The following is a 14,948-nucleotide window of genomic DNA, read 5'->3' as shown; positions in this document are numbered from 1 at the left end:
GTATCCTGTAGATTGGGCAGTTGGGATGAAGAAATTGAGGAAAAAGTAAGCTTTTAAAGTATCTCCTCTAATTTGTAAGAGGCACACATGGATTTATCTCACCAGATGATTATAAGCAATTTTCTCATAGGTTCCCAAAGGTGGTGTGACAGAGATCTCAGCTGCTGACAAAGCTGAGGAGTTTCGCAGGTGAGGATCCATTTGGGGGGACCCAGGAACCTCGTGCTGATTTTCTTGCAAGTTGAATGAGGCTGGAAGGGCCCTGAATCTTAGCACAGTAAAAACCTTTAAGCCACTCTGCTTCTGTCTTTCTGTTACAGACAACAGGCAGACTTTGTGGACCTGAGCTTCCCAACGATTTCCAGTACGGGACCCAACGGCGCCATCATTCACTACGCGTAAGGCATGCGGAGGAGCATGCTGCCGGGCATTGCTGCTTCTGCACAGGAGCCTGAGCAGGGGAGAGACATTATTTTACCGGAGGCCTCTGTGCCCACCTTCATCTGTCTGTTGAGACTGTAAAATGAAGAGAAATAAGACCTCTAAGGTTTTATTTTTCTCCCAATCCCCAAGCCTCTGCCTTTTGGGAGCCTCCTCTTAGGCTCAGTATGGCACTGGCATTCTCTACATTGTAGTCAGCTGGGTGTCCGTGTCCCTCTTTCCTTTTTGAAGCTGCAGGAACTGTATGTATAGCCCTTGCATCTTGATGACTGGGTTTTTTTTTTTTTTTTGAGACGGAGTCTCGCTCTGTCACCCAGACTGGAGTCTCGCTCTGTCACCCAGACTGGAGTCTCGCTCTGTCACCCAGACTGGAGTCTCGCTCTGTCACCCAGACTGGAGTGCAGTCGCGCGATCTCCGCTCAATGCAAGCTCTACCGCCTCCCAGGTTCATGCCATTCTCCTGCCTCAGCCTCCCTAGAAGCTGGGACTACAGGCGCCCACCACCACGCCCGGCTAATTTTTTTTTTTTTTGTATTTTTAGTAGAGACGGGGTTTTACCATGTTCGCCAGGCTGGTCTCGATCTCCTGACTTCGTGATCTTCCCGCCTCGGCCTCCCAAAGTGCTGGGATTACAGGCGTGAGCAACCTACAGGCGTGAGCAACCGCGCCCAGCGGGTTTTTTTTTTTTTTTTTTTTTTTTGAGACGGAGTCTCACTCTGTTGCCCAGGCTGGAGTGCAGTGGCCGGATCTCAGCTCACTGCAAGCTCTGCCTCTCGGGTTCACGCCATTCTCCTGCCTCAGCCTCCTGAGTAGCTGGGACTACAGGCGCCTGCCACCTCGCCCGGCTAGTTTTTTGTATTTTTTTTAGTAGAGACGGGGTTTTTCACTGTGTTAGCCAGGATGGTCTCGATCTCCTGACTTCGTGATCCACCCGTCTCGGCCTCCCAAAGTGCTGGGACTACAGGTGTGAGCCACTGCGCCCGGCGGGGTTTTTTTTTGTTTTTGTTTTTTTTTTTTTTGAGACAAGGTCTTGCTCTGCTGCCCAGGCTGGAGTGCAGTGGTGCTGTCCGACTCACTGCAACTTTGAATTCCTAGACTCAAGCAGTTCTCCTGCCTCAGCCTCCTGAGTCACTGGGACTAAAGGCGTGTGCTACCACTCCTGGCTAATTTTTACATTTTTTTTGGTAGAGATGAGGATCTTGATGTGTTGCCCAGCCTTGTCTCGAATTTCTGGACTCAAGCAGTCCTCTTGCCTCAGCCTCCTAAAGTGCTGGGATTACAGGTGTGAGCCACTGTGCCTGACCCATGGCTGGAATTTTTGAGTGGTTTTCTTTCCTGGTAACAGCAGTTGTTTTGTACTAGTCTGTATATCTTGTGAGCTCCGTCAGTTGCATACCAAAAAACCTTAGCACTAGGTTGTGGGGCAACCTGTTTTAGGTGGAGAGTACCCTCTCTTCCTGTCTCCCAGAGCCTGAAGCCTGGCATCCCAGTATGTGCTATTTTTACCACATGGTCTACAAGAACCCATGGACCCACAGGGCCGAGCCTCCCTTCCCTGTGAGACAGAGGGACACTGATATGTTTAGGACTGACAGGACTGACAGATCCTAAGACAGGATGGTGGGAAATGTCATTAGGTGTGGCCGTTGGGCTTCAGCCTCGGCTCTGCCTGATTCAAACCGCTTTGCTTTGCATTGGGTATTTTGAGTTCTGTGCTTCCCCATCTGTTATATGCACAGCCAGTGAAGGAACACTGTCTCTCTGTGCTGTGCTTGGGCACACATTTTTCCCCCTTTGAATAATTGCTTTTAGAGTTTTTCGTCTTGGGGCAGATTTTGAAGCTGTGTGTGGGAGACAGTCACAGATGTGACAGTACAGTTCCCTCGCTTAATGCTTCTGTTCCAGCCTAAAAATATCAGAGGGACTTCAGTTTTTGTTTAACTCAGGATGAATTTCCTGGCTGGATACTCTCCTAGAATTTTGTGTATAATTAAAACATTAAACAATTCCATGCCAGTGGGGAAGAAATTTGCCTCTGCTTTGGCACTTCTTCATTGTGGGTGGTTGGAAGCCTGTTTAGAGGCAGGGTTCTGGAGGGCACCGGTTGTCTGTTTCAGTTGTTCAGCTTGTATGTGGACTGGTGCCCTTATTGCTGAAGAGGGGGTGGTACCTGGAGATGGAGGACAACCTCACTTCAGCTGCAGGGCAGAGGCATGGAGTGCTCTCATCCCTTCGGGCGTTTCCCAGTGCAGTGATATTGTTTCGAAAATGGCATGGGGAAAGCGATCACTTTTGGAAAATACCTCATGTTTGTTTGAAAAAAGTGCTCCAGCAGCAGAATATCATGATCCATTCCTTTTCCCAGCAAAATTCCTTTAGTTTTTCTCCCAAATTGAGACATTTACTCCTGCCTGTCCAGTGGGCAGGGAAGCGAGTGGGGAGGTACCTGCTGGGGTCAGGGCTGAAGGAGGGGCCTGGAGGCTGAGGCAGGGGCCTGGGGCTCCCAGAGACAAGCAAGTCTGCAGTGACTCCAGGCTGCTCCTGTCCCAGTTCCCAGGACTCTAGCTAGGTCCTGTTGCTTCTAAGGATTCTCATTTTTTTAGCTTTGACAATTATCTTTTGAACACCTGTTTTATTCCAGACACAAACAGAGGTAGACATAAAGAAATGTGTTATTTTTCCCCTCTTGAGCTCTTTATCTCAGTTGGGGAGATAGGTTGATTGGATTTTTGAAAAGTAGAAGTTTAATATTAGTTGAAATAATTCATTTATTGGGTAACTTATTTTGATATGATTTCAGGCTTATGTAAGTTGCAAGAATAGTATAAAGAGCTCTTGTGTGTGTGTCCTCCTCCCAGATTCACTAAGTGTTTACATTTGTGGAATAATTAATTTTTAATTAACTTTGTTAGGCCAGTCCCTGAGACGAATAGGACCTTGTCTCTGGATGAGGTGTACCTCATTGACTCGGGTGCTCAATACAAGTAAGTAAACCAGGACTGCTGTGGAACTTGACTCTGTGATTCAAGGCAGTTGAGAAGGTGGACAGCTGAGCTCCAGCTGAGAGTACTCAGCTGGTCATCACACCCTGTGCTGGCCACTAATGGAATCATTCCTGTGTCTTGTCCTTTTTTTCACCCCTATTTGAAATAGCCCAATTGTGACTCTGTTCTCACAAAAGACTGTTTGATAGAAATGTTACAGTCCTTGGCCGGAAGTTTTAAAAATATAATTAAACAACTGTGAAATAAAGCAAGCTTTTGGAACCGTTGAAAGTTTTCCACCCCAGCCCATGAACCGCCTGCCGGTTCCCTGTACTTGCAGCTGCCCCAGGGCCTTACGAAGTCGGGGATTCATTTTGAATGAATGGGTGAGAAATGAGGGCTGCCGCCAGATTTCTGAATTCCCTTCTCGATGTTTTGCTGCTTTCACAGCTGTCTTCTCTGGAAAAGTTCCTCAGAGAAGAACCCAATATATGGTTGGGTCTAGATACGGAACCCATGAGAAGGAGTAAGAATAGACCCTGTCTGCGTTAGGAGAGCACGAGCAAGGCCTTTTAATGCTGCTCCATTCCCCACTGAATTTGGGACTGTGGCTAAGGGAGGACCTAATTATTATTATTATTATTTTTTATTTATTTATTTTTTTTTGAGACGGAGTCTCGCTCTGTCGCCCAGGCTGGAGTGCAGTGGCCGGATCTCAGCTCACTGCAAGCTCCGCCTCCCGGGTTTACGCCATTCTCCTGCCTCAGCCTCCCGAGTAGCTGGGACTACAGGCGCCCGCCACCTCGCCTGGCTAGTTTTTTGTATTTTTTTTCAGTAGAGACGGGGTTTCACCGTATTAGCCAGGATGGTCTCGATCTCCTGACCTCGTGATCCGCCAGTCTCGGCCTCCCAAAGTGCTGGGATTACAGGCTTGAGCCACTGCGCCCGGCCTAGGAGGACCTAATTATTGAATGAGCTCAGCCAATTATGTGGCAGCCATGCCTGGCCTTGGGACACAGGGGTGTTAATAATATCAGCCTAGAGCTAAGGATTGCTTGGTAATGGTGTAAACTTTTGTTCTCTTCTAAATTTTAGCAGAATTCTAGAAGTTATCCTTTCTATGTCAGGGATATAGTCTAGTATGTGTTAAGATATGTACTTGGATATTTTTAGGGTCTCTGTCCAGGAATCCCCCTGCTGTTCTAACAGGAGGAGTTGGGTTTTGGCCCTCTTTTGCTAGAGATGGGCTCCTGTTTTCTTTGCCTTCTTGCGTCTTGTTCATAACCCCAATGATAGTGTCTCTCGTGAAGCAGCCCTTACGCTGTAGACCAAGAATGTGTGTGTCAGGGGCTGACGTCACTCCCACTTTATTTAGCCATCCCTGCATTCACATTTTGTTTCATTTTTAAAAATAACTTTATTGGGGTAAAATTTATGTACCATGTAATTCACCCACTTAAAATATACAATTAATTTTTTTTTTGTATATTCACAGAGTTTTGCAGCCATCAGCACAATCAAGTTTAGAACATTTTCATTACCCCAGAAAGAAACCTCATACCCAATAGCAGTCACTCCCCCCTTTTCCAATAGCCTGGAGAACCACTACTCTCCTTTCTGTTTCTATGGATTTGCCTATCCTGGACACTTCATAGAAGTGGAATTGTATTATGTATGGCTTTCTGTGTCTGGCTTCTGTCATTTAGCACAATGTCTTCCAGGTTCATCCATGTTGCAGCATGTATCAGTATTCCATTCCTTTTTATTACTGAATAGTATTGCAGTGTGTGGATAGTCCCCCATTTTGTTTATCCGTTCATCAGTTGTTGGACATTTCAACTGTTTCCACCTTTTGGCTATTATGAATAATGTGGCTATGAACTTTCATATACAAGTTTTTGTGTGGATGTATGTTTTTGGTTCTCTTGGATATATAACTAGAAGTGGAATTGCTGGGTCATATCGTGACTATGTTTAGCCTTTTAAAGAACTGCAAACTAGTTTCAAAGATGGCTGTGCTGTTGTACATGCCCACCAGTATTGTGTGGGGCTTCTCACTTGTCTGCATGCTTACCTGTGTCATATTTGACTTAAAGCTTATTTTGACGGGAAACCAATTTGTCCTTTTTTTTGGAAAGGGATGGCACCACAGATGTAACGCGGACAATGCATTTTGGGACCCCTACAGCCTACGAGAAGGTAAGGTGGAGGCCAAAACCTTAAGAGGTCCTCTCTGATTTCTTTTTTTTTTTTTTTTTCTTTTTTTTTGAGACGGAGTCTCACTCTGTCGCCCAGGCTGGAGTGCAGTGGCCAGATCTCCGCTCACTGCAAGCTCCGCCTCCCGGGTTCGCGCAATTCTCCTGCCTCAGCCTCCCGAGTAGCTGGGACTACAGGCGCCCGCCACCTCGCCCGGCTAGTTTTTTTTCTATTTTTTAGTAGAGACGGGGTTTCACCGTGTTAGCCAGGATGGTCTTGATCTCCTGACCTCGTGATCCGCCCGTCTTGGCCTCCCAAAGTGCTGGGATTACAGGCTTGAGCCACCGCGCCCGGCCCCTCTCTGATTTCTTAAGAAGAGCATTGCTTTTATGGAAAGAGATAGTATAAAGAAGTAAAAATTACATGTGGGGTAGTAAAATTACTCACTGCTGTGGAGTCAGGCTTATCTGCTTCACGAGGTTCATGTAATTAATTATTGGAGTAAGACATTTGGAGAAATTTTTAAAGCATTCTGCTGCAGTTAGGGCAGCTCAGTTGCAAGTTTAAATATAATAGCTTTGGCCTTCTCTTGAGTCAGGAAATGCCTTTGAGGCTGGGGATGAGATAGTGAAATATATGCTTTATAAGCAGTGTCTAGATTTGAGTTTGAAGGCCACCCCCTTCTTTTTTCGAGATTCTTATTTACAGGCTTAACTCTCTGGGAACTTTCCGAAATGACAGACTCTGTTAAGTTTCTGGTATGATTGGTATGGAAAGGGGAAAGAGAGCTGTGAGGCGGAGAGATGTGTACCAGGGGTCTGGAGACCTGGCTTCAGAGCTTCTCTGCCATTTACTAGCTCTGTGACGTTGAACAAAGCAGTCACCATCCATAAAAATAAGAATAAAAGGACTCACCTTCCCAGCTGCCTGTGAATTCCCTTGAGCCCAGCCAGTTCCTGGATCATAGTCACTGCTCAGCAAATGCTGATTGAGCACCTAAATGAATCCGTTTGTCCAAAGGAGCTCCTTCAGGAAGATTATCCAAGGAAAAGGGTTTTATGCAATGTAGTGGGGCAGGTTTCATTGTCTTGGTCCCTTGCCTTGTCCCTTTGTATGCACCAGTGCCTTAGAAGAGTTTAGACCTTGCGTCTAGGATTATTTTGGTGTGACTCTTTTTGTGCTTTTCAAAGAGCTCAATCAGGCTGAGGAGAAAGGAGTTTTAGTCCTGACTCTGCACCTTACTGGCAAGCCGCTACACTTCTGAGTAGCACTTCTCTTGTCCGGACAGTGGGGATAACCCCTGAAGATAGGATGGTGGTAGGAAGCACAGCTGCTGAAGCAAGACTGCTTGGCCCCAAGGCCAGATGCTGCTACTTCCGCACTGTGTGATCTGGGCATGCTACTGAATCTCTGTGAAGCGAGGATAACAGTAGTGCCTCTATCGCGAAGTGTGGGATCAAACATGCAGTGCTGACAATAGTGTGTGGCACAGAGGACTCGCTCAGTAAATGTTAGCTAGGGTCATCAGTACTTTTTATTACTTTTCCGTTCTTTCTAAGGCTCACATGATGGAGTATGTCAGAGTGTTCATTATAAAGTCCTGTGGGGTCATCTCTCTGACAGTGCTCTTCTACTAAATTGAATTTCAAGATTTTCTGGGAAATTGGCCCCATGGCCAGGCTTTTTTTCCACCAGATTTTTTTCTTTTTACTTACGTTGTCTCTGTGATATTGCTAAAAACTTTAGCAGGCAGGATTTTGTGAACTACCAGAAAACTACAGGATTAGGCATCTGTCCCCATTCTGCAACATGCCCCTGGGTTTTCTTTGCAGGAATGCTTCACGTATGTCCTCAAGGGCCATATAGCTGTGAGTGCAGCTGTTTTCCCGACTGGAACCAAAGGTAGGTGGTGCATTCTGTCACATGGCAGGCTCTTTTTCTTGTTCGAGAATCAAATATGTCTATGTTTGAGTGAAAGAACATGTCCTTCCCTCACTGTGAGGTCCCCAGCCCACTTCAGGCCCAGCCAGGTGCTCATGGGGTGAGTCTGCAGAACCCACTGACTGAGCCCAGAGGCCTCAGGGAGCTGGGGTTAGGATTGGGCCCAGTACCCACTGTGCACCTTTCTCCTGACCACTTAGGTATTGAACGACACATGTGGATGGCTCCCAGGAGAGGACAAACCAGATGGGAAGGTCACAGGGCCTGAGTGGAAGTTGGTGCAGCCTCCTGTCTGGCCTTTAGTACTGAGCTAGTGCTTCCTTTCTGGATTCTTAGGATTTATTTTACTGGGACCCTGACTTCAGCTATGTACTACTTTGCTTGAGGCCTGGTAGGTGGAGCATTGGACTGGGCATTGACAAGACCTGGGCTGCCTTGCTTCTGGGTAGATGAGACGTGTACTCATCTCCCTAGGCCTCAGTTGCCTCATCTGTCATGCCTGCCTGCCTGCTTGCAGTCTGGTTAGAGTCTCATCTTTGTAATTCTGAAACCTTAGGGTCGAAGAGCTGGGAAGGGAATGTCCGTGTCTTCTATGGCCTCTGTGTGCTATAGGTGTCTGTCGCACCTCACCAGCATCCTGAATGGATGATTGCCTAGCTTCGGACTGAACTGATTGTTCCTCAGGAGATCTGATTGTTAGAAAGTTCTTCCTTGTGCTGTGCTGAAATCTGAACCCTCCAGTAACTTACCTATTGGTTTCTGTTTCACGTTCTGGAGCCAAACGTAATAAATCTAATGTCTTAAAGCTCTGTACAAATATCATTAAGTGGCTCTTTCTATCTTTCAGGTCACCTTCTTGACTCCTTTGCCCGTTCAGCTTTATGGGATTCAGGCCTAGATTACTTGCACGGGACTGGACATGGTGTTGGGTCTTTTTTGAATGTCCATGAGGGTCCTTGCGGCATCAGTTACAAAACATTCTCTGATGAGCCCTTGGAGGCAGGCATGATTGTCACCGATGGTAAGTATCCATCACATATGGGGCATGCATGGATCCTTGAGCCTTTTTGAAAGCTATTTGTTGTTTTTTATTTTTTAATTAGTTTAAATTGGCAATAATTTTCCCTTTCTAACAATAATGAAGTTTTCCGATTATAGAACTGATACATGTTCATTTTAGAAAAAACGAGATGGGAACTGTGTGAAAAGAAAATGAAAATCATTTGCAATCTAACCACTCAGGGGAAACATGACTTAATGTTTTGCTGTATTAGCTTTTGGTCTTTCAGATATGTAGATATCATTTTTTAAAAAAACCACTGAGATCATACTGGGCGTCTTGTCTATGTTCTGCTTTCTTACTTGATATACTGCTTTCCCCAGGTCATTGCCAAGTCTTTGTAAATATATTTTAATGTTTTCATTATTGTGTCTTATGGATGTGAACCATGATTTATTTAGTGGATCCATTGTTATTGTACTCCTTACCCCGTAGCCAGTGTGCAGGGACTTCAGAGTCTAGCTTTCTGTACCTCAAATGCTTATAAAAAAGTGGCCATATGAGAGAAGGTAGCATCTCTGGGCTCTTACACTGGATAGAGTGGGCCCTTCACCTGTTTCTTCTCCTTTGGAGTAGGGCAGTCATCCCAGGAGTGAAAGGTTCTCTCTGTGGACATCATCATCGTGGGCTGCTTCTCATTTTTGGGATTTGGTTTGTTTTAGAGCCTGGGTATTATGAAGATGGGGCTTTTGGAATTCGCATTGAGAATGTTGTTCTTGTGGTTCCTGTGAAGACCAAGGTGAGTATTTATTAAAAAATTTTTTCCTGTTCCTTAATGTGGGAAGATGAAGACTTAATGTCTTTGGAGCCAAGAGTATGCCATTCTGGGGCCAACATGGAGCCTTCTTCTCCAGATATCAGGGACTTTCCTGGAAACCACACTCCTTGCCTGCACAGCCAGAAAGAAAATCCTTAATGAACTGGGATCCAGAACTGGGATTCACGGACCATCAGGCTGATGCTTGCTTCACATAATTTGGGGCTCACAGTTTCCTATAGGCGGCCTGTTGTCTCTTCTGCTGGGGATGCCTGTTCAAGGTGCTAATTTCCAGGCCCATCCCAGACCCTAGAATCTCCACGGTGGGGGGCCTGGAAGCTGTAATTTTGTCACACTCCCCAGGTGACTTTTATTAGGTAAAGTTGAGGAACCCTGAGTTATCCAAGGGTCAGCCTCAAAGGCAATACAAGACAGGTGTTTCACCCTCTTCCCTCATCAGTGTTACCAAGGCTGCAGGGTTTTAGGCCCTAGGCTTTACCTAAAAGACCTGTTTGTGCCTCCTCCATTGGTGGAATTGAACAGTTGGAGGGAAGTAGCTTCCTGTGTCAGCAAGGAGGTTGACTGTGGGGATGTGCTCTCTGCTTTGGCATGGAAGTGACTATTCTTGGAAGTGACCTCCCATCTTATTCCCAAAAGCTGCCATGAACAGAAACCCGACATATTCTTGTGTGCTCCAGTGGATAGATGTGTTGTCGCCTGACGGGCCTGGCTGGGTCAAGGCAGGCCACACACTTGACTGTTAAAAAAATGATATTGAGGACTTACACCCTTGCATCCTGGAGAATCAAAACCAGAGATGCCCTTGAGCCCAGACACCCCCTTGCCCTGCCCCCGTTTCCTGTCACAGTAGACATTAGCCTTGTGGAACTGCTGCTGGGAGCCCCTCAGCACCCTTTGTTTGGCCCTTCCTGATGGCACAGGCCGTTGTTTGCGCACTGGAGGAGCTCTTGGAAAGTGGCATCAGGTTTCCTGTGTGTCTGTGAAAAGTGGTGACCAGCTCACCGCATCTTGGCTCCCAGTTACCCCGGCTCTGAGGGATGGCATGCTGATGGAATGACCTCATGGTGCTTCAGCACAGTAAAGTAAAAACGTCTATTTTCTTCTTTCTCCCACAGTATAATTTTAATAACCGGGGAAGCCTGACCTTTGAACCTCTAACTTTGGTTCCAATTCAGACCAAAATGATAGATGTGGATTCTCTTACAGACAAAGAGGTAATGGGGAAGTCTTGGTGGGCAGGCATGTTACTAGGGGAGATGGAGACTACCCTAAATAGTTCTAATCCATTCTCTAAATCCTAAATTCTCTAATTCATTTTCACTTTGTAATTTTTAAATTTAGAGGTCTAGGCCAGTTGAGTCTGAAAGCCCTAGGTTTTCTGAGGACTCTTGAGCTTTTCCTGTATTTGTTGGGCTTCCAGGTGGAGATAGTCCTGTTCCCCACAGCCATTCTAGGGCTGTAGGGTTTTGTGGGTGGAACTCGTACGCCACTGTTTAGCTGCACTGTTCCTCCGTAGCTGCACTGAGGCGTGTTTAGCAAATATGAGCCTATGTGTGTTCCCTACAAGAAGCCAGATGGATGGTGGGGCCTCTTGGCCACTGTACATACCAGATTGTTTTCTTGTGTTACATGAAACTTTAATGAAATGCAAAGCAAAATCTATTATCGTGTGTCCCATTTTCACACAGACAAGGAGAAAGATAGTACCAGCCCTTCTTGGTTACTACTGTGGTCACTCTGGGGCAGTGAAACCCTTCACAAAGCCTGGGGCACAACAGTGCTTACTTGCTTAGCTCAGAGGGTTATGGGTCTTAACTCCTTCAGACCCTGGACTGGTAAGGCCAGGTGAGATCGCAGTCCTGGGGACATGAGTAAGGCCTGAAGAGTCACACAGATGATCAAGGTCAGAGCAGAAACAAGGGTAAGAAATGGGGTAGGAACTGTTAGCACTAGACAGACAAAACAGTTCCCAAACCAGGAAACTGGAAGCCAGGAGGACACAAATTCCAGAGCAAGGCAGGGGTCAGAAGTTTCAATGAAAAGCAAATGACTGGTGGGAGCCGAAGGCAGGGTAAGCACGGTGGTTTACTCTGGGAATAAGATTTTGTTATTTGAGGCAGCCGCTGGCCTTTGAGTGCCTCTCAAGGCAGGAAAATTTCCTCACTGGTGCCCGCTTGGGCCTTGTTCTTGGCACTATAAAGGAAAGGGTCTTTGGGGGTCAAGGACCTTCCCTTCCACAGGAGCTGTGGAACGGGATTCTCCCAGCTAGAAGCCTCCTGCCTGTTCCAGCTCACAGGTGGGTGACGAGAAAGGCCACCCACTTCCTGCTTAGCTTTCCTCTGTGCTTGAGTGCCTCTGCTTAACCATCCGTGCCCTTGGTTCAGCTGAACATTCGCACTCACAGGACCCACATGGGCCCTGCTGATACTGGGTGGGTTATGCAGCTTGCAGATGGATGTGGAAAAGGAGACTCAGCCTGTCAGCACAGTGTCCAGTGTGTCTCTTCAGCAGGAAGAGTCTTTCCAGTGTCCAGGGCTCTTGTCTAGCCCCTGTAAGTGTTGCCTTAGCTGAGAGGAAATGAGAACACATAGGTGGGCATGGGAGCCACCCTGCTTAGAATCCCTCTGCCCCATAGGAACCAGTGTCTTTTGTAATGGCCCTTGGGCACAGCTTCCAGGGACTTAGCAAGGGGCTTTCCAGTAATACGTCATTTCGTACTCTTGGAGTCCAAGGCTGTGGCTTCCTGCCAAGTAATTCTAGGTCATGCTGTCTTTCCTGTCCACATAAAGTGTACCCATCAGGAGGCATTTCTCCCAATGACATTCCCCTTTATCCAGGGAAGTAGTGTATGAGGAAGTTTAAGCGAGGCCATTTTTCCTTGAAGGAGAAAGAATCAGTCTACTCCCGTGACATTGGACATAGACCAGGGATCTGTGTTATGCTGTGGTTCATTCCTGCACCTTGCATGCCCACATCATTGAACTATTCTTTCGGCCAGTTACTCTTTGTGGGGCAGATAATGTCTTCTTAAAATACCTGGCTTTTAAAATATCTGGTCATTTGCCCTTTACTATTTAGCCTGTCTTTTGGAGTCACTTTAGGGACTTTTTGGTTGGGGTCTGCATTCTCATCTCTTATCACCAGATGGCAGCAAAGGACCTTGTTCGGATGGGAATATGGCCAGCTGCAGACTGTCAGGGCCTTGTGATGGTCCTCAGGCCCCGCCGAGGCTGTCCACACTCCCACTTTTCCCTCCCTGCTCTCAACCAAAAGGGCTTTGGGAGTTTGGCTGTGGCCCCAGGCTTACACCAGGATGCTGCCTTCGCCTTACTGTTGAGCTGCTTTAGCCAGTAGGCTGCTTTGTAGCCCTGCTGGCCTTGCTGTGGACACATAGCAGTTTGCCTGCTTTTGACATCGTCCCCTGCCCCCATCACTTCCCTGACTCCCAGAAGGGGCTAGTAGGCTAGTAGGCTCTTCTCAGTAGGCATTGGAACCCTGGCTGGGTCACAGCCAGTTGGTAACACCACCCTATCTGTCTGCCGTCAGTCCTTTGTAATTAATGGGCTTGTGTGCCCATCCTGACCCCAGCTGGGGTTATTTAAAGCCAGCGGGGCTTTGGTACCTGGCTGGATTGTAGTCCCTGAAGCCAGTACTTTTGTAACATCCCTGCCCTCCAAAATGGCCTTTGACTCATTTATGACAACCACACCCGTGGCACTATCGGTCTCCTCAGCTTCCAGACAGCTACCCCATAGACAGTGGTGAGAGTGGCTTGTTGTCCTCTTGGTAAAACCTGCTTCACTCCAGACTTCACCTTTTTCCCTGTACAACCAAGGGGGATTTTGCCATCATGTCTAGTGGATCAGCCCCTGCCCAGGCACCAAGTCCTGCCAGCAGGTCCTTCCTTTCTCTCTCTTTTTTGTCTCCTGTTCTTGTGGCATGTTGAGTTGAGAGTCTGAAAACTAAGCTTACTCCCAGCCCCACTCTGCTGCACCACAGTCTTTAACCACCGCAGGTTTTGGGTTCATCTAGGCAGCTACACTCAAAAGACACTCATGGGCTTGACTGACCCTAGTTTTTTATTCAGCTTTTTCAGTGGATATAGGATATGTAGCTCAGTGTGTTGGCAGGCCAGTTTCGGGTGTCTCTCTTAGTAGGAGCTCTCAGAGAGTCCAGGGGCTCTTCCCCAGCTTACCGCCTCTCAGGATGGCTCAGGTGTAAGGGAATGAAGCCACACAGGTGGGAGCAGGAGCTTAGAGTCTACTGTCTATAATAGTAAACTGTTCTGGGGGCCTTTTCACCAGAAGCCATGAAGTCTGGTCCTATGTATTTCCAGGGAAACTGAACACAAGGAAAACACTCATCTGTGAGTAAGGAGAAAGGGTGTTGCACACCTTTTCTCTCAGCTTGTGATCTTAGCACATGGGGGCCCTTGCTGTTGACCTGTTTATCCAGTTGTTAAAGATGGGGTGGTGAATACTGTGTCTGTCCTTCTCTCCCCTGCAGTGCGACTGGCTCAACAATTACCACCTGACCTGCAGGGACGTGATTGGGAAGGAATTGCAGAAACAGGGCCGCCAGGAAGCTCTCGAGTGGCTTATCAGAGAGACGCAACCCATCTCCAAACAGCATTAATACCTCCCTGGTTTTGTTTTTACAAAATGGTCTGGGGAAAGGAAGAAACGTGGCAGATCCCTGACATCTTTCCCCTTTCCTCTCCTTCTTCCCTACCTCCCCTTTTTACTTTAGACTTTAAGAAGAATAGAAAATCTTCTTATCCTCTTTGATATTTTATTGCAAACACTGAGTCTTTTATGATTTTTTAATTGTTGAGAACGAGCCAAGAATAAAATTGCTGCACCAGAAGGAGGGCCCCTCCAAAGTCGAACACTTGATGAAAGGGAGTTGCCCTGACTTCTCTGGCCAGTGATGGGGAAACAATGAGTGCTCCATGATGGTCATGTTCCAGGTGCTAGTACATCATTCATGATCACCTTAATGCTCATGAGACTATATTTATGATCAGTGAATAAAAATGTCAAAACTGTGCTTTGTCTTAGCTGTCTCTTTCTTCATGGTGCTGTCCCCCAGCATGTCAGGTGAGCTGATCTCCAGGGCTGCTGGTTCTGTGGCAGACATTTCCCAGGTGGTAGGGCCCCTTTGAGAGGAGACCCCTGGCTTTGCTGCACATTTGGGGGCTTATCTGTAAGCTTTTTCTTTTCTCTAGAAAACCTAATATGGTATTTTTATCTCAGTTTTTTTTTTCTGATTTTAAAATGTGTCACTGCTATGCAAAACACAATAAAAATTATGTCAAAAGTCAGTTTTCCAGAACTCACCCTATAGTAGATGCCTCAAGTGTCTTACCTACATGGCCACAGCTCTCATTGTTCTGTTACTTGTAGGCAGGATTCTGTGACAAATGTCTGCAACTCCCATTCTGTAGGATTTCTTTTGACTTGTATATGTGGGGCAAGCTCCAAGGGTTGGAGAGTTAATGTCCCTGAGATCTCAGACCATCGTGTTTGGGGATGGGCAAATAGACTTC

At 46.9% G+C, this 14,948-nt stretch overlaps 1 protein-coding gene across 11 annotated transcripts in view; it reads left to right on the top strand.

Moving 5' to 3' along the window:
* XPNPEP1 (X-prolyl aminopeptidase 1) overlaps window positions 1-14,449 on the top strand; it is a 62,526-nt gene extending 48,077 nt beyond the window's left edge. For all 11 annotated transcript variants that reach the window (XR_012418198.1, XR_012418197.1, XM_065521393.1 and 8 more), the window contains 9 exons: window positions 131-189; window positions 321-398; window positions 3,354-3,425; window positions 5,564-5,624; window positions 7,454-7,523; window positions 8,410-8,583; window positions 9,285-9,361; window positions 10,516-10,614; window positions 13,907-14,449. Coding sequence is in view for 9 of the 11 variants with exons in the window: in XM_065521393.1 (XP_065377465.1) it covers window positions 131-189; window positions 321-398; window positions 3,354-3,425; window positions 5,564-5,624; window positions 7,454-7,523; window positions 8,410-8,583; window positions 9,285-9,361; window positions 10,516-10,614; window positions 13,907-14,035 (819 nt within the window). In the remaining 2 variants the exon portion in view is untranslated. The remainder of the gene's footprint in view (window positions 1-130; window positions 190-320; window positions 399-3,353; window positions 3,426-5,563; window positions 5,625-7,453; window positions 7,524-8,409; window positions 8,584-9,284; window positions 9,362-10,515; window positions 10,615-13,906) is intronic.
* The last annotated feature ends 499 nt before the right edge of the window (window positions 14,450-14,948 follow it).

The sequence above is a fragment of the Macaca fascicularis genome, chromosome 9 (genome assembly GCF_037993035.2).
Source record: "Macaca fascicularis isolate 582-1 chromosome 9, T2T-MFA8v1.1".
Classification (NCBI taxonomy): domain Eukaryota; kingdom Metazoa; phylum Chordata; class Mammalia; order Primates; family Cercopithecidae; genus Macaca; species Macaca fascicularis.
The sequence above is the reverse complement of the archived record's forward strand: the minus strand, read 5'-3'. Positions and strand labels throughout refer to the sequence as shown.